This window comes from Dreissena polymorpha, chromosome 5 (genome assembly GCF_020536995.1).
Source record: "Dreissena polymorpha isolate Duluth1 chromosome 5, UMN_Dpol_1.0, whole genome shotgun sequence".
In the NCBI taxonomy this organism is placed as follows: Eukaryota; Metazoa; Mollusca; class Bivalvia; order Myida; family Dreissenidae; genus Dreissena; species Dreissena polymorpha.
The window spans coordinates 7511590-7538708 of record NC_068359.1 but is presented as its reverse complement, the minus strand read 5'-3'; the positions used below and the strand labels follow the sequence as shown (position 1 = coordinate 7538708).

The 27119-nt window shown below is 36.4% G+C and overlaps 2 protein-coding genes across 2 annotated transcripts in view; one reads left to right on the top strand and one right to left on the bottom strand.

Moving 5' to 3' along the window:
* The window catches only part of LOC127831688 (26S proteasome non-ATPase regulatory subunit 6-like), a 42331-nt gene extending 21670 nt beyond the window's left edge, over window positions 1–20661 (top strand). The window contains 9 exon segments of the mRNA XM_052356713.1: window positions 11048–11110; window positions 11113–11177; window positions 11179–11253; window positions 13518–13663; window positions 14539–14758; window positions 17222–17330; window positions 17872–18040; window positions 19423–19528; window positions 20375–20661. Coding sequence (XP_052212673.1) covers window positions 11048–11110; window positions 11113–11177; window positions 11179–11253; window positions 13518–13663; window positions 14539–14758; window positions 17222–17330; window positions 17872–18040; window positions 19423–19528; window positions 20375–20443 — 1022 coding nt within the window. The 3' untranslated portion in view covers window positions 20444–20661.
* Window positions 20662–22451: 1790 nt separating this feature from the next.
* LOC127831684 (uncharacterized) overlaps window positions 22452–27119 on the bottom strand; it is a 126025-nt gene continuing 121357 nt past the window's right edge. The window contains 2 exon segments of the mRNA XM_052356705.1: window positions 22452–24790; window positions 26771–26926. Coding sequence (XP_052212665.1) covers window positions 24489–24790; window positions 26771–26926 — 458 coding nt within the window. The 3' untranslated portion in view covers window positions 22452–24488.

Here is a 27119-nt window from a genome sequence, read left to right as displayed (position 1 = left end):
CGTTAACCATTGAGGTTACAAATCCATATTATTAAAAGAGCTACTGATATATCATTCTCCCCAGCAGAGTTGTCGTTCGTGCCTCAACATACAATGAATGTACATAATGAACCGCAGTGTAAGAGAGTGCTGAAATATTACTATGACAAAACTGAAACTCGTTTTAACCAAAGAATCATTTACTCTCCAGCTATTCCTGTAACTAGTCGAGAGAATTGACTGGTTCCGAGCATAGATCTTTGAAATCCCTGCTGCCACTACATACCACGCGATGATGGTATAATATCATGTTCCGTACGTAATCGTTGGTATAATGTGTGGAGATGCGGAGCAGCTTTTGGAGACATTTCATATTCAAATATTCAGGTCTCGCAGTCATACAGTAGGATGGGATACTTTATACAAGGAGCTTGTAGAGTCTGTCCTTGGTGGGACAACTAATGGAACTTCTTGTTCACTCGCCGTTGATGGTGATGCACTGGTGTTGGTCGTGCTGTTCACCATGATCTTGACTTCTCCGCGCTTACCTTCATCCCGTATGCTCTTTCATAGAGTCTGAAGGTCAAATTTTGAAGTCTAGGCTGGTATACTTCCCATGCCTCAGCTCTCTCTTTTGTCACAAAGGTCTATTATTTCGGTCGCCAATACCGGCTTGTTTTCCTTTTCTCTCTCAGAGTCTCTCACAACAACTTCATCGGTAGATAACAGTAGGGCATCCTTGATGTTGTTGGTTATGGTGTCGATGTAATTGTTAAATACCTCTGTTATCACTGGATTTCCCATTGCTCCAAGTTAAATCTAACGTGATGGTTCTTGATGCGCTTGCTCTTAAATTTCAGCTTGCTGGTAGTGAGCACTAAGTCATGGCCACTGCCGGTGTCTGCGCCAGGAAACGTTTTTGTATTCGCCTTTCTGATGCTGGGCTTAAACTGTTGCGGCTCTAGAAAGAAATCGATCTCTACTTGCCCATTGGAGCATGCGAGGTTGCTATTTTGGACCGTTTGTGTGGGTGCAACCTGTCTGCCAGGTAGATTTTGTGCCTTCTGGCGAATTCAAGAGTCTAAAACCTCTGTCGTTGGTCTCTCCGTAGCATTATCTACCTACTGCCCCGGACCAGTCTTGGTATGCGTCTGGTCCAACCTTGGAGGTCCAGTCGCCTTGGACAAGGGGTGTGTCTTTCTTGGGGACCTTGACTACAATATGCTATAATTCATCATAAAACTGTTCATTGTCCTCGCCTTCGTAGTAAACTGTGGGTGCGTAGACCTGGATGATGTAGTTGCTGTGAGGTCTCGCTGAGATACAGATGGAAAGGAGTCTTCTGGAGACAGGGGTGCAATTGATGGCGCTGTTGACAATCTCTTTCCTAACGATGAAAGCAATCCCATGGCGATGTATAGAATCCTCACAGCGGAACCATATATTGTACCCTTCGTCTGTTGATGTTTCTCCGAAGCATAGACATCTAATTTCATCAGTAGCTTCTCAGCACGTGCGTCAGTTCATGCACCTTGTCACATGCATTGGGTGTTATTACGTTACATGTTCCGTTGGTTGTTCCCTTTGTCGCCAATTTGATCGATTGATTAGCTCCAGACGGACAGTGACAGAAAAATGTGATACCAACAGGTATCCACTGCACACACTACAGAGCTGAGTTAGAAGCGTTGAGCCTTTCTGCAAACACCATTATTAAAAACTTCGACAAAGACTTGAAGCTAGTCTTCCTAACAGACGTTTTGTCAGCCATGAAGGCACCCAAAAGCCAACATATTTCCAAGCGTTGCAGCAGCACTACACAAAATCAATGGCTTCAGAAAGAAACAACATTTGAACCCATTATGTGTTGAATTTTTGGGAATGATGAGAGAGCCACCATGGCAAAGCTGGGGGCGGAAGAAGACCAACAGGAATACATGGTCAGTATAGAAGAAATTAACACGATCACCAAATGCTTGTTTTTAAATAAACAGCTGCAAGACATCTTCAATCACCTGTCCAGACAAGAACATCTGCCGATAAGGCACAGGGCACACTAATGACCTCAAATTTAAAAACCACAGCACAAAAATCACGAACAATATTAGTTATACTTGTGATTTTCCGAAGGAAAAAAATCCCACCATCGTGCAGAAAAAAAACAGCCTACCTTTCTATATTATTGTAAACCATTGAATAAAGTTCAGAAGAAGGGATCCGGACCTTCAAAGGGACGTCGACAAAATGAAGCTTCTTCAATGCCGGGCAGCTAGATTAAGATCGGGCGACAACAAATATCGCAAACAGGGACGTTTCAACTAGTGCTGATGTTACTTTAGCTACCCCACACAAAGAAAGAATAAAGATGGCCCGCTTAATATTCTTTTACATAGGTTGTTCTCTGCAATGTCCGTTGGCTTTTATCTGACGCAAATTCGTAGCAAACAATTTATTAGACCCAGACAATTAATAATTTACCAGTGATAGAATTATACAAAACCAACGTACAACAGCGTTTAAAAATGCTTAAATTGACTAGCATAAGCATATTTCCGAAAAATAATATAACTGGCTGAAACAATATTGAATTTATTTTGCGAGATAAGACAAAAGAGGGCTTTAGATGAGATCTCCAACAGTGCAAATAACTAAACTCTGTTGCGCTGCTCCTGCTATTATCAGGGACCTATACTTGTTTGTATAGGTCCCTGCTATTATACATCCATATGCATATCCAGATATCATATAGAAGACATAAATCTAGTTACAACTTTCAGAGCTGTTTTTTTTTTCTTGTGAACACTGCAATATGTTGATTGGATATTTGTAACATTTGTTATATGTAACCTTTCTAAATAATCGGTTTAGCAAACGGCTTTCCGGTTTCAACCAACCGGCATCTCACTGCTTTACAATAAAGTGTACCAAAATGCCGATAGAAAATTAGAGGAAGAAGGGTTGGCTAAAAACCCAAATTTGCAGCTAGCGCAATGGAGATTTTTATTATTAACAGACACATACAAGAACGACAAGGAAATAAAAGAAAAGACAATCGATTTCATCAAAGAAAATGGTATGTACTTGATGAAAAATGACGTTTAAATATTTTGGCATGTCATTGTTGCTCATAATTCTGGTGGGTGGGGAGTGCATACATACATAAATATATACATACATATAGGGCCGCGGGCGGTCTCTGTCTCTGATAGCCCCCTCATCATAATAGAAACCAGGTTCTATCTGCTATTGCTAGGTATATAGCATGGAGTGTCCAATCTGTTTTTAAAGGTTTAGGTCCAGAAAGTCCGAAAACCAAAAAGGCCTTAGCAAAAAGGCCAAAAAATGAACCAAAAAGGCCTTAGAGGCAATTATTGTTATTTTGGGTTTCGAATTGTGTTACATAAATACACACAATTCAAAATGTAATAAGACAGGTATGAAGCTTTTTATTTTCTTTATTTGTTGTTTATGTTTAATATACATTTGCATATATACAGTCAATGTACAAGCACAGTCACAGACACAATTTAGATAACAAAAATAAACATTTACAGACAATATACAGTCACACTGACAAAATACAACATAATTACATAATATTGTTAAACATGTGAATTCTATTTTTATTAAATCAAAATGGGGTATGACATAAAACATGTATGAAGTTTTTAATTTCTTATTACAAAATATACATAATATACATAATTTCAATTAATTAATATTACATAATAATATTGTTAAACATCTTTATTACAAAATATACATAATTTATTACAAAATATACATAATTTAAATTAATTTCAATTACATAATAATATTGTTAAACATGTGAATTCTATACAACATTTCCCATTTGTTCACAAAGTTTCGTATCCAAGTTGAGCCTCGTTTTGAAATAAGAGTTAACCAGGATGTACAGTACACTCCAGCGTTTTCCCCAAAAAACGCGCTCACTCCGCGTTTTTTTTCCTGCTAGCGAGTGTTTACGCTGAGTTTGAAAGCAAGGTAAAACGTGGCGTTCTGCCGGATTTGCTAATACCTGCGGCGTGTATTACTTTAGCCTAGTCGATAAATGCAGACAATTTCCGTTCTTATCAGCGACCACCGCGCAACACCGCGTTAGCAGTGTGCTACTGGGCATGCCAAAAAATAAAAACATTCTTGTTAAATATTTTAAATACTGTGATTTATAAAAATAAAGATAATTGTATAAACAATTAGGCCATCCTTAAAAAATTGTTTGTTTGGCATAACCCGACCCAGGTTAATTTGGGTGGGTCGGTAGGTAGGGATTTTAATTTTTTTAGTATTTTTTTTCTGACATTGAACTCCGACATATACCAAACTGAAAGGTAATTATCAAATAAAGCTCCAAGTCTTCTGCCTCATGAAAGGAAATTGGTTAAGATTTTTCTGCACCGTCTGTATCACCACATGTGTATTCTTAAGTCTATTTCCTCTATAAAGAGCTTCTTTTCATTTACTTATTTTTTATATGACTTTTGCCATCGGCCGTTATATTGTAGGCAGACGACAATATCAAGTGTGTATTCCATTATCTGCGCATGAATGACCCAATATTACCCGATAGCGAACTCAATGTTGATTGGCCTGCTACCATATGCGCTTTAAATTGTTCATGGAAACAAAGAGAAAAATAGTTTTAAAAAAACACTCCAGTTTAAAATGGCGGATGATTTCAATGAAATTTAACGAGATTTAAGCATATTTGCTAAAAAAATACATGTGTTTTTATCTTAACAAATAAATGCAAACAACACATGTTTAATCCATATATTTTTAAAAACATGTGGCCGCAATAAACGAAAACTTATTATTTCGTGAGTTTGATTGACAGTCACCACGCGACATCAATTAATTTTAATAAAAATGTCCAATTTTATTAAAATAGATTTTATCCATGAAATTGCATGTTTGCCTATTTTATGTCCCCCATCACTATAGTGGGGGACATATTGTTTTTGCCCTGTCTGTTGGTTGGTTTGTTGGTTGGTTTGTTTGTTTGGGCAAACTTTAACATTTGCAATAACTTTTGCAATATTGAAGATAGCAACTTCATATTAGGCATGCATGTGTATCTCATGGAGCTGCACATTTGAGTGGTGAAAGGTCAAAGTCATCCTTCAAGGTCAAATGTCAAATATATGGGCTAAAAACACTCATTTAATGTACACTTTTGCAGTATTGAAGATAGCAACTTTATATTTGGCATGCATGTGTATCTCATGGAGCTGCACATTTTGAGTGGTGAAAAGTCATGTTCAAGGTCATCCTTCAATGTCAAAGGTCAGATATATGGGGACATAGTGTTTCACAAACACATCGCTTGTTTAAATGAATAGTTGATGATTCAATTAAGGCCTAACAAAAAAATATGTTTGTTTCCACTGACATGGCCCTAAAAATTAGGGTAGGTAGGTAGGCAAATAATTTTATTTTTAAAAATATTTTTTTTTAGAAAATGTCGTACATGGTGCATCTTCTCATTTTTTGTGTACAACTGTATGTACAATAAATTTGATGATGTATGTAATACTATATGGCTTTATTTAAATGCTTTAATGAAATAAAAACTTGCTGTTCATTAATTTGCATTTGTTGCTTTCCTTATTTCCGAGTTTAATGTTGACTTTTGGCAACGGCTTTAATAGTCCATTTTATGACCAATAAAAGGCATAACTAAAGTCGCAGTAAGCTTGACCCTCAGTGTCTATAGGGATTTAGTGTTGTTATACCTTCTGTTCCTTTGGGATCATGGAGTATATACTATATTATTTATAATTTATAATATATTCAGGGCTTTCCTTAAACCTCAAATCTCAAGAGTCAAGGACTCTTGGAACCATATTTTCAAGAGTCAAAATCAAACTTCTAAGAGTCCTAATAATAACGCAGGAGAGTCAATGATTTTTTGCAATTTAAGCAAATTACTGAGATATAATATATAAAAAGCAACAAATTAAAAGATACATGTATGTTAACATTTATTTCTTATATTGTACTGTCACTACAACACTATGCATTTAAACACAATATTTCAATGATTAATAAATACAAAACATGTATTCTAATACAACATTAACTTCATGTATACAGCAGAGTAATGTGTCATATGTTCTAAACAACATCTCAAAGAGTAATATGTCATATCATGTCTTACACAACATCTCAGAGAGCAATATGTCATATGTCCTACACAAAATCTCAAAGTTTACATACAAAATATGTATTCTAATACAACATTTACTCCATGTATACAGCAAAACAATATGTCATATGTTCTACAAACCAACAATCATTTGAGCAAATAAATAAATCATTCATGCATTTAAAGAGTGATCTCATTTGGGTGCCCTAGTAAAAAAAAGGTAATAAAACAACACTATGACTACACACACACAACTAGCATAAAACCAGCAAACTATCACTTTCTTCTCTTGCACATGTCCTGAAACCTGAGCAGCAGATTCTGGGATGGAAAGTCACTCACTGAATACAAATGTGAAAAAAAACAATTTCCGCTGGCTATCACAAAAAAAAACAACACGGGTGGTACCTAAACACAATAGCCTATAAAAAAAACTATAAAAGGAAATTATTTCTACTCACCGATAAAGGTGCCTCCATATTTAATCCCATCAAAAATTCCGACGCCCTTTAATTATTTCATGTGCCATCTTCACTGAAGACGTGCGACAAACATGCCGTTTTATGCCTTTTCAAACGGTCAATTATTACGCTAACATGTATTTTGTAATCAATTAGCTCATGCAAAAATTGTCACTTTGCCACAAGGTCAGTTATATCGGTTCAACTTCTATAGTTATTTTAGCAACTTTGATGCAAAGCGTGTAATTTGACGTTGTAGACAGTACATATGCCAGCATAACTTTCGCGCGTTTTTGAACTGAGCAATCATGAAGTAAAACAGTGATGGGTGCATTCAGCTTTGGAAATACATTCTGACATACTCTGGAAATATCTCAAAATATGCTTTACGGTGTTCTGTGGATATGGATGTTATTATTTTATATTGAATATTATTAAAACTGACGCGGATGTGTCCATTCTGTTTTGGTGGATTTATAGTTCTTCTTAAATGCTCTGAGCTTTTATGAGTACATACGTACAGCTCAGAGGGTCAATAGCTGGGAGTTGGATTATTGCAACTAGGTGGGTTTAATACATGTCTTTTCCGCAAACAGCTAAAAACAAACGCTATGATAAATAATGGAAAGTTAATACACGCGTCATCGAACCAGCAGTGTTTTAATTGGTCAATACTAGATTTCTTAATTAACCAAACTCCGCCTACTGGGTGGACTTGTGCTTCAATGATTGGAAACGGGCGTTAACGATTAGCGTGTACTAAATGAGATACTCCGCCCCGAGACAATTATCGCTTAGTCTTAACAACTTTTGATCTCGTTGACGCAAGTCGGTATATTCCCCCGGGTCAAATGTGACGCATGACATAATTTTCTCACGAGTCAAAAAGGGATCTTCTGTAATTTTCAAGAGTCAAAACCCGGGAGCTCGGGTAAAAGGAAAGCCCTGAATATTATATAGCCCAAAAGCCATGCTAGGGGGATGCGAGTGGTGTTGCATGTAACATTATCACCATGAACAGACCCAATCAAACTGGGTGTGCTATTATATTTCTTGGATGCAGTTTATGCTTCCAAAGGACCACATTTTCAGATTATATTATGTACTGGTGTCGTGGGGTCTATCTACCAGGGCTAGCGCTGTCCCAAATTTTATTTTAGCCAATCAGGTTTTTGTTTTTTGATGCGCGAAAACGGTTTTGAAATAATTATATATACATTTACTATCAACTTGTTTATATTTCTTTTAATGACAACAAGGGCATATCACATATCATAATGTAACATACATTTTTCAATATAGAAATAATTAGTATGGAACTTGTCAAAGTACACACATAAGTTATTTTATAGATGTGCATTTAATAGGGGTGTCGATTGTTCCAAATTTGAAATCCTGAAAATTAGGCCGGGCCTTGGAACCGCAGCCGCAGGAATCCAACAGGAATAAAGGGCAGATCCCCCACCCCATCCAGAGCCCTTACTAATCGTTCTTTTTTATAGTCTTTCCAATTGTATTTTCAGGTGAATACAATTTAAAATATTATAAACCACACTGTCCGTATCACCGCATGTGCATTTGTTATTCTATTTCTTCTATAAAGAACTTCGAAAAGAAATTATAATCGACGAAAAATAATGTTTCCGAAAACGACAGTCCGATAAATTGGTCGCGTTTGCCACATTAAATAAAATGTGCATATCGTTTGACTGCAGACATTGCAAAACCTAGCAAATATACAATTTGGTTGACATATTGCTTTACAATAGCATTTTTTTGTGGGTAAAAAACAACTTAATTATCACCTTTTAATTTCAAACGATAATCGGCAAAAAGGGGTAAAATCGTCGAAATAGAACTAATTGTTATCATCATTTATTCAGATTGATAGTCGGGAGAAAGGTGTTAAGTAATCAGTTTAGAAATAATTTATTTATTGGTACGCTTCTTTTGATTTGTTAATCTTTAAATATGACGTTTGCCATCGGCCGCTATATTGTTGGCAGACGACAAGATCAACTGACTGTGTATTCCAAGTGTTCAGTGTCTGGGCATTAATGACCCAATATTATGTGTGAGCAAACTTATTACTGATTGGCCAGCTACCACATGCGCTTCAATAACAATAAAAATGATATGCGGATAACGTAGACAAGTTTATTGAGATTCGCCGAAAACTAAGCATTCCGATTTTTTTCGAATTTTGGGCAAAAAAAAGATAAGGACCGGCGGCACAAAGTTAGGTAGGGTCGGGCCACCGGAAACAAACAATTACTTTTGTTACGCCTAATTCAATGTTACAAATCTGAGAAAATGAATAACTTTATTGAAATAATCATGAACACAAATGTTTCATTACCTGCTTTTCTCAGTTTTAATTCATGTATAGTATCACAGAATACTAAGCAGTGAAATATTTCGTGTATTTTAATAATCTACATGGGGTAAAGACATATGGTCCGTATGGTCCACACAATCTGGGATGTATGGTCTGGGCCGTATGGTCCATGGTTGTATGGTCCGTATACTGGTATATTGTTTTTGGCCTGTCTGTCATTCTGTCACTCTGCCATTCTGTCCCAAAACTTTAACCTTGGTCATAACTTTTGCAATATTGAAGATAACAACTTCATATTTGGCATGCATGTGTATCTCATGGAGCTGCACATTTTGAGTGGTGAAAGGTCAAGGTCATCCGTCAAGGTCAAAGGTAAAATATATGGCTTCAAAGCGGCGTAGTAGGGGGCATTGTGTTTCTGACAAACACATCCCTTTTTTTCCATACATGTAGGTAAATTACTTCTACACATTGAATATGTACATTTTATTCTATTCTTGATTGGTAGAATAAATACTTATCCTTCTGCATATACACATTGAATTGCTGTAAATGCACACATCTGTCTTAAAATTACTATAATATAGTTCATGTACATGAAACAATAATATATAAATTGTGGAAATTTTACTCATATTCTTAAAAATATATATATTCATATTATTAATACACTTTCCCTTATAATTTATAACCAAATTCAGAAGAGGTTGCTTAGGAACAGAACTCTTTTTATGCCCCCCTTCGAAGAAGAGGGGGTATATTGTTTTGCTCATGTCGGTAGGTCGGTCCGTCCGTCCACCAAATGGTTTCTGGATGATAACTCAAGAACGCTTACCCCTATTGATTTTAAGGTCACTAGGTCAAAGGTCAAGGTCACAGTGACTAGAACCAGTAAAATGGTTTCCGGATGATAACTCAAGAACGCTTACGCCTAGGATCATGAAACTTCATAGGTGCATTGATCATGACTCGCAGATGACCCCTATTGATTTTTAGGTCACTAGGTCAAAGGTCAAGGTCACGGTGACTCGACACATAAAAATGGTTTCCGGATGATAACTCAAGAACGCTTATGCCTAGGATCATGAAACTTCATAGGTACATTGATCATGACTCGCAGATGACCCCTAATGATTTTAAGGTCACTAGGTCAAAGGTCAAGGTCAACGGTGACTAGAACCAGTAAAATGGTTTACGGATGATAACTCAGAACGCTTACGCCTAGGATCATGAAGCTTCATAGGTACATTGATCATGACTTGCAGATGACCCCTATTGATTTTCAGAGAACTAGGTCAAAGGTCAAGGGTCAGGGTGACTTGACACAGTAAAATGGTTTCCGGATGATAACTCAAGAACGCTTACGCCTAGGATCATGAAACTTTATAGGTGCATTGATCATGACTCGCAGATGACCCCTATTGATTTTCAGGTCACTTGGTCAAAGGTCAAGGTAACGGTGTACTCTACACAGTAAAATGGTTTCTGGATGATACTCAAGAAAGCTTACGCCTAGGATCATGAAACTTCATAGGTACATTGATCATGACTCACAAATGACCCCTATTGATTTTCAGGTCACTAGGTCAAAGGTCAAGGGTCACGGTGACTTGACACAGTAAAATGGTTCTCCGGATGATAACTCAAGAAAGCTTACACCTAGGATCATGAAACTTCATAGGTACATTGATCATGACTGGCAGATGACCCCTATTGATTTTCAGGTCAAAGGTCAAGGTCACAGTGACAAAAAACGTATTCACACAATGGCTTGCCACTACAACTGACGGCCCAATATGGGGGGCATGCATGTTTTACAAACAGCCCTTGTAAAGAGTTGGGTTGCAGTGTTTTGGTGGATATGGTGTCAACCTAGCAAGTGGTAGGTCACGGGTTTGATCCCCACGTGGGAGCGTTCTTTAGATTTCCCCCCATTGACAACAAGTACTGGTTCTAGTTCCAGGACTTGAGATCGTTTCAAATAAGCCTTAGGCTTTTTATGGAATCAAGGTAAAATAAATACGTTTAAATTAACTCTTTTAATCTGAATATTGTATATATATAATACCAATAAGTGTATACTCATTATTCAATCCACAGATATGGCTCCATTTTACACAGAACTGTGTAAAGAGCTGGGGTGGAGTGTAGACAAGCCTCTCTTGACAAAATGAAGAACGCTAACACAGCACAGCTGAAAAAACTGGATGATGCTGTTGCTGATGCAGAGAAAAAATCTTGGAGAGTCAGAAATTCGCGAGAACATGCTGAAAAAGGCAGAATACTTGTGTAGTATTGGTGATAAGGTAAATATTTTTTGTATTGTGAATACAGTCAAACATGACTTAGTGGCCACCTGAGAACAACAGTCCACCTGCATACAGCAGTCAGTCTGAATTTTCCCCCTTCAAAAATCCTTCTACATTACACCGGAGAATAACTGTCTCCTGCCTAAAAACTGACAACGGACAGTATAATTCTCTCTTAAAGCAATTTTTCACCTGACTTAGTGGCCACTAAGAATGACAGGCACTTGCATACAGCTGTCAGTCTTGATACCCCCAGGAGTTCTGAAATATTTTAAGAGTCTACTTGTCCACGAACAAGTTGGACCCACAAATTCACTTGTCCGTACTATAGAAGTACTTGTCCGTACTTTTAAGATAGATAAAGGAAAAGATCATCACTAATTAAACAAATAATACAAACATAAACTTTTGTTCGCTGCATGTCGGTAGAACATGTATGCTGCCATTTGCAATGTACCAGAAATGTTATCTTATGCGTGATTGGCTATTGCTTTCTAACCACGTGGACCTGTTTACAACATGAAATAATTATTATCGGAAAATTACCTACCTTGCAGTTGTGCCAGTCCGCAGATTAATCATTAGCTATTTATATAAACTTCGTTTTTGATTATCGGAAAATGGAGTAGTTTTTTGTTCTCAAGAAATGTTTACCACCAAAATTTTACTTGTCCCCGGACAAGCCAGCTTTGAAAAACTGCTTGTCCAGAAGGGGAACTTGATGACTTGGACAACTCAAAAACTGCTTGTCCGGAAGGGGAACTTGATGACTTGGACAACTCAGAAAACTGCTTGTCCGGAAGGGGAACTTGATGACTTGGACAACTCAGAAACTGCTTGTCCGGAAGGGGAACTTGATGATTTGGACAACTCAGACAGCTTATTTCAGAACCCCTGACCCCCTTATGAAAATCCTTCTATATTACTCCTGAAAATAACTGTCACTTGTCTAAAACGGCCAATGGAAGTATATTTCACGCTTAAAGCAATTTTCTACCTGTGTAAATCGGTCACAAGTCATTTGTTTCAAGGTTCGAAAAGTAAGCACTCAAATCAATCTGCTTTATTGTCTCTATTTCGGACATGTCGCCAAAGCATTTGCGCATGACAAAATCAATACCTGGTAGGTCTTTATCGCTGATAAGATGTCAACAATGACAAATTGCTAGTCAGTGTTGTTGCAGGCAATATAAAAGATTTATAAGCAATCATCCATTATGTCAAAACAGTAATTGAATTGCAACTTTTGTAACAAACTTTCATCGTTTATGAAAATAGATTTCGTTCATGTAAAACTCCTGTTCAATTTCCAGGGATGAAGCTTACACCACTTGTTATATGCAAGTCCAGAAACCTGAGGTGTATTTGTGTGTGATTTTTTAATGAAAATGCTGAAAATGTGTATTTGATTTTTTACTTCCCAAATACTTTTAAATTGATAACTAAGTGTTGTCAAGTTGTCAATATTATATTTCCTTTAGGTTCAAGCTATAGAGCTGCATAGGGAAAGTAATGTTGCATTTTATTTATAAAATAAAAAAAAATAAAAAAATAAATATTTTTGTGGAAAAACTTTCATTGGGAATTTTTTTCACAGTAATTTGGAAATGTGTAGTTTTTTCCCAATTGGGAAAGTAACATTTTCCAGTACTTTATAAAGGAGGAAAAACCCGCTGCTTCATACAAGCTTTGATACTAACTTACATGGATATTATCTATGAATAATCTCAACACAATCACATCACCCTACCTTGTTTTGACCCTCAACACCGACCTTGTTTTGAGCTTATTCAGAAGGTCAAATTTCTTGGTTATCCCAAAGTGACAGTTTGTTTAACGGTTTAACATCAATTCTACTTACTAAATGCAGTTGAATTCACATCACATGACCTCATTTTGACCTTGACATTGACCTCATTTCCAACTAAGACTTTCTCAAATGGGCCAATCAATCAACACTGACATTGTGTACAACTCAAATGGGCCAATCAATCAAGACTGGCATTGTGTACAACTGGGGCATCAGTGCTGTAAAACTTACTCAAATGGGCCAATCAATCAAGACTGGCATTGTGTACAACTGGGTCATCAGTGCTTATTGAAGGAAACATTTGGTTTTTCTTTTATTTTACTGATTTGAAGTAGACATAGAGGCCATTTTCTGATAAAACTGTTTTTTATTGCATTAGTTGCATGCTTATTTAAGAATGGTTTCATATACTGTTGTATTTTAGTATAATGTAAGAGTTATTGTGCCACAGGAAGCGTGTCTGACCCAGTTCCGTCTCACCCAGGAGAAAACAGTGACCCTGGGTTACAGACTGGACCTTGTGTTCCACCTGATACGCATTGGGCTGTTCTACATGGACCATGATCTCATTACCAGAAACCTAGAGAAGGCTCAGACGTATGTTCAGTGTTTAAATTGCCTGCTCCTCGACTTTGTTTAGCTGATTTTATAGCTGTTATTTCGCCAATATCAAACACATCTTCTTTTTTTTCGGAAATACTGTCCTAACTGCGTAAGTAGTGCAAGTGGTTTGACATTGTGATGTTTGAACATAAGAGGTGTTCAATGTACAATTAAAGCTACAGTGTGTTTTTTTTCACCATTTTGGGAATGGGTCCGGGTCCATTTGGATTGGAAAAAATTGCAGCGTTTTGACTTACTTTGGGAAATTAGTGTTGTTGTTTTGCTAAAAAATGCTTCAAAATTGAGAATATCAGTGTTTTCAGTATTATATATTTACTAAGGTTGTACCTATATGGATCGGAGTTGAATAAAATATTCAGTTCTAAAAAAATATATATTTTGGAAATGGGGCCGATTACTGGACCCGATTTTGAATGAAAAAAAACACTGAGCTATTTGTTAAAACTTTTTTATTGATTTGCTTTGGTTGACAAATTCATTTTTATGTAGTATGTGCAATAATTACAAAAATAATATTGCTCAAGATATTGTTTCTTCCCACTTTAAGGTAAATTGACGCTTCAATACAAATTGTCATGAGAACATGTCATCTTCCAAAATAATGGATACAAACTTTCATGCTCTCACTACTTTTGGACTTCTCAGAATCTACTTAAAACTGCACGCTACGAAACCTGACCAGTCTGAAAGCAGTTAGACTCCTAACAGAAGAACTTATTATCTGATTACATCGCATGACTTAAAATATGTAGAATTAGGCTGAATACCACAGGTTTGTGGATTCTTAACTGAGCAAAGAAGTAGTAAAAATGTAAAAATCATGTAAATGAATTTTATTTCATTGATAGTTTAATAGACGAGGGAGGAGACTGGGACCGCAGGAACCGTCTCAAGGTGTACCGGGGTGTGTACTGCATGTCTGTACGAGACTTCAAGCAGGCTGCCACCCTGTTCCTTGATACAGTAGCCACATTCACCTCATATGAGCTCATGGACTACCAGACCTTTGTCACATACACCGTCCTCAGTAGCAGCATTGCTCTAGAGAGGCCAAAACTGCGGGAAAAGGTGAGTCACAACACATACACCATCCTCTGTAGTAGCATTGCTCTAGAGAGGCCAAAACTGCGGGAAAAGGTGAGTCACAACAGGTTTGTGTGTACCTACCCCGCAATTTTGTTCAGTGTTAAGTTGACCTACTCAGCAATTTTGTTCTGTGTTAAGTTGGCCTACTCAGCAATTTTGTTCAGCGTTAAGTTGACTATTTGACATGATTATTGTAATGTGAGTTGGCTGCCTATTTCACATGATTCTTGTAGTGTGAGTTTGCTGCCTATTTCACATGATTATTGTAGTGTGAGTTGGCTGCCTATTTCACATGATTCTTGTAGTGTGTGTTGGCTGCCTATTTCACATGATTCTTGAAGTGTGGGTTGGCTGCCTTTTCACATGATAATTGTAGTGTGAGTTGGCTGCCTATTTCACATGATTCTTGAAGTGTGATTTGGCTGCCTATTTCACATGATTCTTGTAGTGTGAGTTGGCTGCATATTTCACATGATTATTGTAGTGTGAGTTGGCTTCCTATTTCACATGCTTCTTGTAGTGTGAGTTGGCTGCCTATTTCACATGATTCTTGTAGTGTGAGTTTGCTGCCTACTGTGAAACCATTATTAATCGTCAGGCATTAATTTTAATAAATTTCGTCAGTCGACCGATCGGCGAATTTAAGATCCTAACGAACAATCATGCTCTATGTTTGAACAAAAACAAACACTAAGTTGAACAATATTTTAAAACTTTACCGTATACATTAGGCATTAAATTCCAACATAATCCATGCACACATTCACTGCTGTTTCGTAATCAAGATTAATCCGGTTTTGACACAAAGGGATGTAGATTACACAATGTACTTAACTGACACGTTACACTTCTTTAAAACGCGTGTGCAGTACAGCTGTATCGAATGCGTTGATTTCGTTTATGTAGAATGGTAATGAATAAGCGCTTATTGTTTATAACTTTATTACCCATTAGGTGCATTGTGTTTTTCAGGGGTGTTGCATATTAGCCATCACGCAGAGAATGCCGATGAAAGACAATAAACCAATGAAAAGATGACGATGTGTGATCAACATGCGTATTTATCACAAATTGATAAAGAATATTTAATTGCTGTTTGTTGTTTGATTGTTTGCCCATAACCACACTTATTACTATTTATATGTATCAATTTATTTATTTTTAAACTATTGACATTATTGATTTATTTACCGGTAGTTTACTTTTTAAGAACAAACACACACATAGAGTTTATAATTTTAATGTTGATATCAGAATAAAAAAGCATTTTATTTGAAAAAAAAACCCAGTGACATTTGAGACCAATTACTGTTCTTAAAATTATCAAAAATGTACGATGCAAAACGCTTGAAACTTTATTGAAAAGTGACAAAATAATTTCCTTACACTAGTTATAAACCAATATTGTTCGCACCTTCCCTAATTGGTGCCGATAAAGGTACGATTGTTATCAGTATGGCAATTATAATTATAGAATAAGATTAATTGGCAATTGGCTTCGTTGTTACAAACACTCGTTAACGGGTATTCGATCCCACTTGTCCGCTAATCATAACAATGAACGTGTGAATGGCATACATTAAGAGGGTCCATTACTGTCCCTTGAAAACAAAACTAGTTAATTGGCATGTGACAAACAGGCCCCACCTCCTGCAGTGATTCTCAAGTGTGCTCCCGCATTCGTACCACGATTTTTCGCAACTTCGATTGATCGCGAATATGTATTACACACAAATCGGATATTGACTGACGCATTTTTTAAAATTCAAAATCAGAAATCGGCGAATTTAAGTGCTGACGAAATCGTCATTTTAATAAAAATGACGAAATTTTGTGCTGTCGAAAATAAATGGTTTCACAGTATTTCACATGATAATTGTAGTGTGAGTTGGCTGCCTATTTCACATGATTTTTGTAGTGTGAGTTGGCTGCCTATTTCACATGATTCTTGTAGTGTGAGTTGGCTGCCTATTTCACATGATAATTGTAGTGTGAGTTGGCTGCCTATTTCACATGATTTTTGTAGTGTGAGTTGGCTGCCTATTTCACATGATTCTTGTAGTGTGAGTTGGCTGCCTATTTCACATGATAATTGTAGTGTGAGTTGGCTGCTTATTTCACATGATTCTTGTAGTGTGAGTTGGCTGCCTATTTCACATGATAATTGTAGTGTGAGTTGGCTGCCTATTTCACATGATTTTTGTAGTGTGAGTTGGCTGCCTATTTCACATGATTCTTGTAGTGTGAGTTGGCTGCCTATTTCACATGATAATTGTAGTGTGAGTTGGCTGCCTATTTCACATGATTCTTGTAGTGTGAGTTGGCTGCCTATTTCACATGATTTTTGTAGTGGGAGTTGGCTGCTTATTTCACATGATTCTTGTAGAGGGAGTTGGCTGCCTATTTCACATGATTCTTGTAGTCTGAGTTTGCTGCCTATTTTAGGTAGTGAAAGGAGCCGAGATCCTGGAAGTGTTACACAGCCTGCCCAAGATACGCTCCTACCTGTTCTCTCTGTACGATACACACTACGGAGAGTTCTTCAGATCACTGGGTATGAATAGTGAATATTGGTTGAATGTTGAATACAGAGAAAGTTTATCATGTGGTGTTATTTACCTGCCATCCAAGGGTTAGGTGTCAGTAAGAAGCCATGTATGTACTTAATCTTGCCACTTACCATTTTTTCCCTTTGATATTAACCAAATTATACAAGGTTGCCGTGGTGTAGTGGATATGGTGTCTTCCTAGCAATCGGGAGGTCACTGGTTCGATCCCAACTGTGGGAGCGTTCTTTAAATCTCCCCCATAGACACCAAGGAAACGGACTCGAGAGCGTTTCATATAAGCCTTAGGCTTGTTATGCAATCGAGCTTTAATAAATAGGTTTAAAAAAATAATTATACAACTAAACATATACTCTATTGAATGGTTGCTTTTCAAGGTTTCATTTAATTTTAATTTTAAAAGATTATTTTAATTCACTGGATATTTAATGCTACTGATCTTATATACAAGAAATACATTATGACCCACTAATCCAATGAAAAATGAGTATTCTGTATGAGACTTAACTAACCTGACTTGCTGTACAGCCCAGGTAGAGGAGATGATGAAGTTTGACCGCTACTTGAGTCCTCACTACCGCTACTATGTACGTGAGATGAGGATTGTGGCTTACAACCAGCTACTAGAGTCCTACAGCAGTCTTACCCTTGAATACATGGCCAACGCCTTTGGAGTCACGATTGCATTTGTTGACCAGTAAGTCAGCATTGAAGCAAATTAGTAAATGCATGTATAGTCAACATTGTGTTTATATATTATCATTCATCAGAAAGCTACTGTCATGCCTTAAAGCAAATTTGTATGCGCCCCCCCCCCCCCCCCCCCCCCTTCGAAGAAGAAAGGGTATATTGTTTTGCTGCATGTCATATGGTCCGTCTGTCTGTAGACCAGTGCGTTTGCGATCAATAACTTGTCATTGAATTGACCGATTTGCTTTAAACTTGACATGTGCATTGGCCTTGGACAGTATATGACCCCTATTGAAATTGGGGTCACTAGGTCAAAGGTCACTGTCACAATCAGTTTGAAAATGGTTTCCGATCAATAACTCGTCAACGAATAGACCGATTGGCTTGAAACTTCACATGTGCATTTACCTTGGACAGTAGATGACCCCTATTGAAATTGAAGTCACTAGGTCAAAGGTCAAGGTCACTGTCATAATAAGTGTGAAAATTGTTTCGGATCAATAACTGGTCAACAAATTGATCGATTGTCTTGATAGTTCTCATGTGCATTGGCCTTGGACAGTAAATGACCCCTATTGAAATTGGGGTCACTAGTTCAAAGCACGGTTTGGGGGCATATGTCTCCCACTGCGGTACTCTTGTTTTATATGATCTGCTAGGGGCATATGTCTCCCACTGCGGTACTCTTGTTTTATATGATCTGCTACTTTATACTACTTCTTTTATTACAATATATATGCTGCGTACATAGCAGTAGACCGCATTGTTTTCAAGTATTGTTGATGTCCTTTTTTTAAAAGGCATCCCCAAAATTATTAACCAGGTTTTCCGAAGGAAAAAACTGGTTATTAGATTGGCGAATGCGGGCGGGCTGGCGGGCGGGCGGAACAAGCTTGTCCGGGCCATAACTATGTCGTTCATTGTCAGATTTTAAAATCATTTGGCACATTTGTTCACCATCATTGGATGGTGTGTCGCGCGAAATAATTACGTCGATATCTCCAAGATCAAGGTCACACTTTGAGTTCAAAGGTCAAAAATGGCCATAAATGAGCTTGTCCTGGCCATAACTATGTCATTCATTGTGAGATTTTAAAATCATTTGGCACATTTGTTCACCATCATGGGACGGTGTGTCGCACGAAATAATCACGTCAATATCTCCAATGTCAAGGTCGCCACGACTAGAAATAGATTAAAAAAAAAAAAAAACTTACAAAGGGGGTTAATTTTGTTTGTTCATTTCAAAAGTTCAGTTTGAGTTTTCTCCCTTTATCAGATTTTTTTTCACAATGAAAACCTGGTTTTGTGACAATTTTGTCCCTTGTTAATTTTGTTTTAATTTTAAATGTTTTAAATCTTCATTTAAATTAAGTTTTTTCTTACCAGGGAGCTGTCTCGGTTCATAGCAGCAGGCCGCTTACACTGCAAGATTGACAAGGTTGGAGGCATTGTTGAGACCAACAGACCAGACAGCAAGAACTGGCAGTATCAGGTGAGACATGGCAAAACGCCCACAAACATTAAAAAAACAAAACTTTTAACTAAAAGTTCTACACTTGGATAATATAAATTTATTTCATGCTTTCTTGTGGTTTATAGAGAAATATCAGTGAATTAAAACTGATATTTCACTGTTTCAAACATTGAAAAATATCGATATTTTTCACTGTTTTACTGTGAAATAACGTCATTTTTTCAACAAAATGACGTCATAAATCCAGCAAAATTATCCAGTTGAACTCTTTTACAATGTAAATAAACGGTGAAAAAAGCATAAAATAAAATTAAAATTATTTGGATTGGATGGAATATCGATTTTAATTTACTCGTGATCATAGAAAATATATATTTTCACTCATGGCTGTGCTACTCGTGAAAATATTATTTTATATGATCACTCGTGCAATAAAATTGATATTCCATCAAATCCAATAAATATCCTCTATTTCATTTACCCCATGCACTTTTGAACACAAACGTGTTAATAGTTATTACCTTTCTAACAAACACAATGGTTTTCATTTAAATCAATGTCATTTACTGCCATTATTAAACCTGATGCTTTTTAATTAATAAGTATTGACTTATTTTTTGTTGTACAGGGGCTTGATTTACTGAAAATAATACATTTATTTTTGTGTGAACATTGCTTCAGTGGCAGAATGAGCTCTGACCAGACATGTGCACAGTTCTATGTGTTTTCTATATGCCATGTAATGCACAAGGCTTTAAATAACTGGTATTTACTGACATACTTATTAATATTTGTGAATTTATTTAAAGCTTTTCTTCTATGGACCATTCAACAAAGATTAATTCTCTGCCATTTTACCTTCAGGAGACAATCAAGAAGGGAGATCTATTACTGAATCGTGTGCAGAAACTAAGTCGAGTGATCAACATTTAGTGTCAAAGATGGAATAGCAACTTAGAAATCTGATTTTAAGCGCAAATTTCTTCTGTGCGATGAAAACTGTGGAACATAAGGAAATACTGTCTGTATTCATCAGGAAAAGCAAAACACGCTTGTGTTCCTTTATTTAGAAAGCATTATTGTGTTATTCATGTGAAATTCATTGCTTTCAAATATGGTGAAATTGTTCATTAAACGCAACACATGCAAAATGGTGTCTTTAAAGTTGTTTTTAGCCCGGCTGTTTTCGGAGAAAACCCGAGGTATTGTCATAGCCAGCTCGTCGTCCGCCGTCTGCGTCATGCTAAAACCTTTACATTTTGTTAAGGTTTTGAAAATATTTGTAAAATATTTCTTTTTAGCTCACCTGAGCACAACGTGCTCATGGTGAGCTTTTGTGATCGCCTTTTGTCCGTCGTGCGTAGTGCGACCTCAACATTTGCCTTGTACACTCTCTAGAGGCCATATTTATTGTCCAATCATTATGAAATTTGGTCAGAAGATTGGTTTCAATAATATCTTAAATGAGTTCGAAAATGGTAACGTTTGCTTGAAAAACATGGCTGCCAAGGGTGGGGGGGGGGGGCATTTTTCCTTATATAACTATATATGGCTATAGTAAAATCTTGTTAACACTCTAGAGGCAACATTTATTGTCCAATCTTCATGATATTTGGTCAGAAGATTGGTTTCAATGATATCTTGGATGAGTTCGAAAATGGTTACGTTTGCTTGAAAAACATGGCTGCTGCGAGTCATGATCAATGTACCTATGAAGTTTCATGATCCTAGGCCCAAGCGTTCTTGAGTTATCATCTGACAACCACCTGGTGGACCGACCGACCGACAGACCGACCGACAGACATGAGCAAAGCAATATACCCCCTCTTCTTCGAAGGGGGGCATAAACATTAATAGATTAATATATTTGAAGACCTTTTTAAACAATACAAAAATCTGTGAAAAAGTCCATTTAATTACTCAGAATAATAGCTGAGAGCCAAACTAGGCCTGTAAGTCAAATTGAAGAAAAAGCTTGAGTAAACTTGTATTCACTTTTTTGTCAAACTTTTGTGAAACTTTCTTAGAACATGTGTTTAAATGATATCTAGATGGAGTAGTTTTTTTTTAATTGTTAAATTTAATTTTTTAAAGTGAAGGGGTGGGGCACTTTTCCGTATATGACTATTATAAAACCTTGTGAATAGTATAAAGGGCTTTTTCTCACCTTAATGTGGTTAAAACCTATACCCATCAAATTGGAATTTTTAGCGTCGATTTACTTTAATTGGAAATTGAATTATTGTTTGATTTATGACATTTGAATATTATTTTATGAAATCGAAATAAAACAGGAAATGGTTATCATAAACATATTGGTAAAATGATTAATACAACTTAAAAACACTTATTTCTACATTGAATAGCTTCATGTATATTCCCAAACATCTAATGTCAAACCATCTATAGAGAATTTTGGGATTGGCTTTAGGACAAAAACTTTGTGATTGTGAATAAGACCAAATAACGGCTATAAAATCAACCCTGCTATAGACACATTTTTGTCCGATGATTATGAAACTTTGAAGTTACTCTCAGCAGAGTGTGACAATGGTTCTGGTCTGTTAAAAACACGGCCACCAGGGAATGAGTTAGTTTTCCTTGCTATATTAAAAGCTTGTGAAAAGAACAATGAAGTTTCTCAGGTGAGCGCACCAGGGTTTTTTGGCCTCATTTTTTATGAATACAAATAAAGCTTATGTGAACGACTAAGTATAAACAACTGGTAGTGGTCATGTTAATTACATTAATACGTACATACTTAGTCTGTCAAAAAAACCTTTGTTTGTATTCATAATATTAACCATCTATTCTATAACAATCTGTGTCTGACTTCTTAGTCTAACTTTGCATATATTTTGTTAAAGTGAACTAAATATGAATGCACTAGCTCACCATTATGTGTGTGACCTGTTGAGGTTACAAAGAAATACAACACCAATTTTGTCTATACTTCTATTTTTATTACAATTTAGTAGAATTATTAACTCCTAGACATGAAAAACATCACATGAAAAACTAAGTGACAAACCATGTACTTGTAAAAAAACTAATTGACAAGACATGTAATAAAGGGAAACAACTAAATGACAAGCCATGTAAACAAGGGAAACAACTAAATGACAAGCCATGTAAACAAAACACCTTTTCTAGCTAATCTTGTACTGTCTTCTAGCAAGAAACAGCGCTTGAAACTTGTAATCCCACAAATATAAAAAAATCTTTTCGGTACCATGAAGCCATATAACTTATGAGCCTTCTTTAAATATGGGCTGATGACACCTTGGAACATTCAATTCACAAAATTATAGTGTTAAAAATAATGAATGTGATGGGACAATCAAATACTCTGTCCTTTTGATGAAGAACAAAACAAATCTGATGGAAAACAACTGTCAAACTTTTTTATTTTAATTCCAAATGCACAAAATAAAATAAGTTTTGTATTTGAGTTTATGTGTGAATGAATCTAAAAAGTTTTCTAGTTAATAAAATTGGTAATTGTTACACAAATGTCACTTCTAATAAAATCTAGGACACATCAACCCAACTACTCGATAGAAAAAATATAAAGGTTAGGTGGACTGAATATTCTACCCAAGCCAAACATGATAAACAAGTCAACATAAATTGAAAACAAAAAAGTAAGATGAAAATCTTTCGGTCTTTAAAATAAAACTTCTTGGCAATGAATATTCAAAGCCAAAGTTGAGCTTGACATTTTAGCATCAGCGTAATAGATAAACCCAACTCTAAATTAGCATAACAAATCAAACCCTATAGCAGCGTAACAAATTAAACGCTATAACAGCGTAACAAATCAAACGCTATAGCAGCATAACAAATGAAACGCTATAGCAGTGTAACAAATGAAACGCTATAGCAGTGTAACAAATGAAACGCTATAGCAGCGTAACAGATCAACCGGATGCTGATGTTTACAGCTGAATTCTTGACAAGTGGAATAACAATACACCTTCATGATAGTTACAGTATGATTAAAAACATCAATAAAATAATACATGTATAATACAACACACCATCGTTGCAGGCAAGTCTGGTAAAACAAAAAATAATGGTTTTGATTTATATCACCAAGTATTCTAACATTAAAAAAATATAGTAACAAAATATAAATGCAATGCAGAAAACGACTAACACAATGTATCACAGTTTAGTACAAAAATGTCATTACAAATAGACAAAGACGATTACATAAATGTAAATAAATATTTGATAATTTAATTACTATTGTCAAAACCAAAAGAAACTGTGTGTCCGACAGATTACATTAGTTGTATGCTTTTTAAAGGCAGCTCAAAATGTAATAAATGACTTACATAACAGCAAATTAAACCAGAAAATAAATCCCTCGTACCCGATCACTACTTCAATTTCCTCTCAAGTATAATACATACCACACAAATCATTTAATTGTAAAATACATGTATAACAGACATATTACTAAAAACATCAAAAACAAATAATACAAATGTCTTTTGTTTTGATCTCAGTGGTTGTATAGAACCACATTTACTGGTCCTATCAGTGGCAATGTTGATTTCAGAACATGCAAGATATGTAATAAAGTAAAACAGTTAAATGAGACAACTATTCAAATTATATACAATTATCACAGTAAAACGTTTATATGAACATAACACTGGTAATATTAAAAGATTCTTTTATCTCAATATGTAAACCAAAATAAAAATCACAGGACTGAAGATGGTCAGGTCTATATCACCAAAATGTTTTCTATTTGCCCATTAACAATTTTAGGATTAATTCATATTATACAATAAAGCAGACCACAACATCTTCACAATATTTGTTTAATATTTTGTCCTCAAGATGGTCATTATTTATTGTTACATTTTTGGGGGATCTTGAAATAAACATTATTGCCTATGATTTATTGTCCTTGTAAACTGAACATGACTTTTATCTGTATAGTTTATATCTGGTTGTTGATCCATCACAAGGTCTCGTAGGCGACCTGGACATTCTTGCTGCTGGCTGGTCTCATGAGCACTTTGTGGGTCTTGGGTGATGGTGTCTGCCTCTCCATGTACGGGCTCTTCAGCAAGTACGCATAGGTTGTGGAGTGGGCCGAGTAAGGGCGCTGGTTCACAGTTATCTTCCCTTTGTGTCTGCGGTGCTTGGGTTTACGCTTCAGGAAGATGGAAGGTTCCTCGTCTGATCTCGCAGACTGGGGCCTCGGTTTGATCTGAATGTGCTTGAAGGGTGTCTGGGTGGTGATGAAACCCAGCACTGTTTCTGGAAACAAGGAAAAGCATAGACGTATAGTTTAAATAAATGTTCAAGGATGTGATTCTTCATTTGAGCTGATTTTCCCCTTTTAAATACCAACATTGCTTTACTTCTATAGTTCTAAACATTTGCTTGAGATGTATAAAAAAGGGAAGATTTTTGGTGAAGGTGACAGAGGTAGGAACAAAATGAAATGAAGTGCATAATCTCCATATTGCCATCGATCCATGTTTCAAGTTTCATGAAAAAATATGAAGAACTTTTAAAGTTATCTCAGGATCCAGAAAAGTGTGACAGACAGACTGACTGACTGACAGACTGACAGACAGACAGACGGAGTGCATACCATAAGTCCCCTCTGGTTTCACCGGTAGGGGACAAAAACATCCCTGGATTGTGCTGCCTAAATACATGTAAATTAACTGATACAGATCATACTAGAATTTTTATATTGATATATATTTGTGGACACATTTTCTCTACCATATCAAATGTCAAGTTTTTATGACACATAAAATATTTATTTATTTGCTGGAAAAAAGAACAACTCTGTATGTATTTCTGTGGTTTGAATAACCCGCATTTGAATATATTGTATTATATACAGTCAAACCTGAATTCAGCGGTCAGTCAAGGGAAATGACCAAAGTGACCGTTGTCCACAGGTGACCGTTGAATTCGGATCACAATTTAAGATGGTTTGTCAGTTGGTAGTATTGCTACGTCGTTACCCCACCCAGTCGTTTGCGGTGTTAAACAAATGCTCATTGCCGTTAACTAAGCATAATAACAGAATTTACGTACATTGAAAAATACAGAATAATATCTTATAGATTGATTTAATTTCATATTGTTATTAAACTAAAGCAATGACTTTATCAACGCTAGTATAATAGTTTACTCATGCATCTTGATCATTCAATAAATAAAACTTGTCACGTGCCGTTGACGTCACGTCTGTACAAGTCTAAATTCGCTTTCATAAACCGATAGTACGGTGATATTGTACCGTTCTAATAAGAAAAAGACGCAAAACGTTTGTTAAAATTTATTCGTACGCAAACATCACACAAAAAGCATTTTAATTCAACAACCTCATACAAAATACAACGCCTCAAACTCACATTTGCACTCGATTCATACTCCTCCATAATTTCTCACTTATGCTTAAGCACGCTCTGCACTTGCGTATGTCCAACACAGAGCTCACTTGCTATTACACGCGAACTTTTTCCAGATTCAAACAGTTTCAAACACTTGTCTCGCTCCTCTAATGTGAGGAACTTACGTTCACCTATCATTGTTATTCCGTGATTTATTATTCCGATTGCTTTTCAAAGTGTTGTGAACGCTATAAAGCTCTCTTACAGAATGATCCGAAAATGTTATTTTAAAATCGATACTCAATATTGTAAGTACAATGTACTAATTAGCGGTCATTTAATTAGCGATTATTACTTTAAACGTGTCAAAAACTCTGACATATTTTCTGTTGAAGAAACCCCCACAATTATGCCGGGAAAACAAACCTTCTCAACACCTTATTATTTGTTTACTCGCAGTGGGCCGCTTTTATAATATCAAAGGCAATTACCGCTACCAAACGCTTTAACCGCAAAATAGACGGACAAATGATGTGCAGTGTTTTTAATTTTCGCGACTCGAGACGATTGACGCGTGACCGTTGATTTCAGTTCAAATATGAATTTCGGAGTTGAATATAGTGGCCGTTGGCCGTTATGGACAGGTGGCCGTTAAATTCAGGTGTAATATAGAGTGTTTGTCGTCGGGGGGATTCCAGACTGACCGTTGTCTGCAGGTGACCGGTAAATTCAGGTGGCCGTTAGGTCAGTTTCGACTGTAGTTAATTGATGAGAGATATTCAGTTAAAAACGAAGCAAGAGGTTGATTGTAGTGCATAGAAAATAAATTGTTCATTTGTTTGTGTCAAATCCTGACTTATGTAACAACAGCAATGTGTCTCACCGATAGCATTATCATCGATCTCCGTGTCATTTTTGCACGAGTCGCACTTGAAGACTGGACACGGCACAGCGGTGACCTCACTAAATGTGTGTCTCATGAAAGCAGCAAATGAGCTGTAGTCATAGGCAGCATAGCGACCGTGCCAGGCAATGTACCCTGGAAACATCACAGTAAGGAATAGGCAGTTAGAACATGTCTGTACCTCTGATTAAAGTAGGGTAAGTTACTGGCATAGCGTGAGCACTTGGTACTAAAACACTTTCTATTGACGAAGCTGGAAAAGTAAGCTCAGGTTAACTGACACCCATTATATGACAAACAAACTGTTTAATACCACAAAATATCCCCC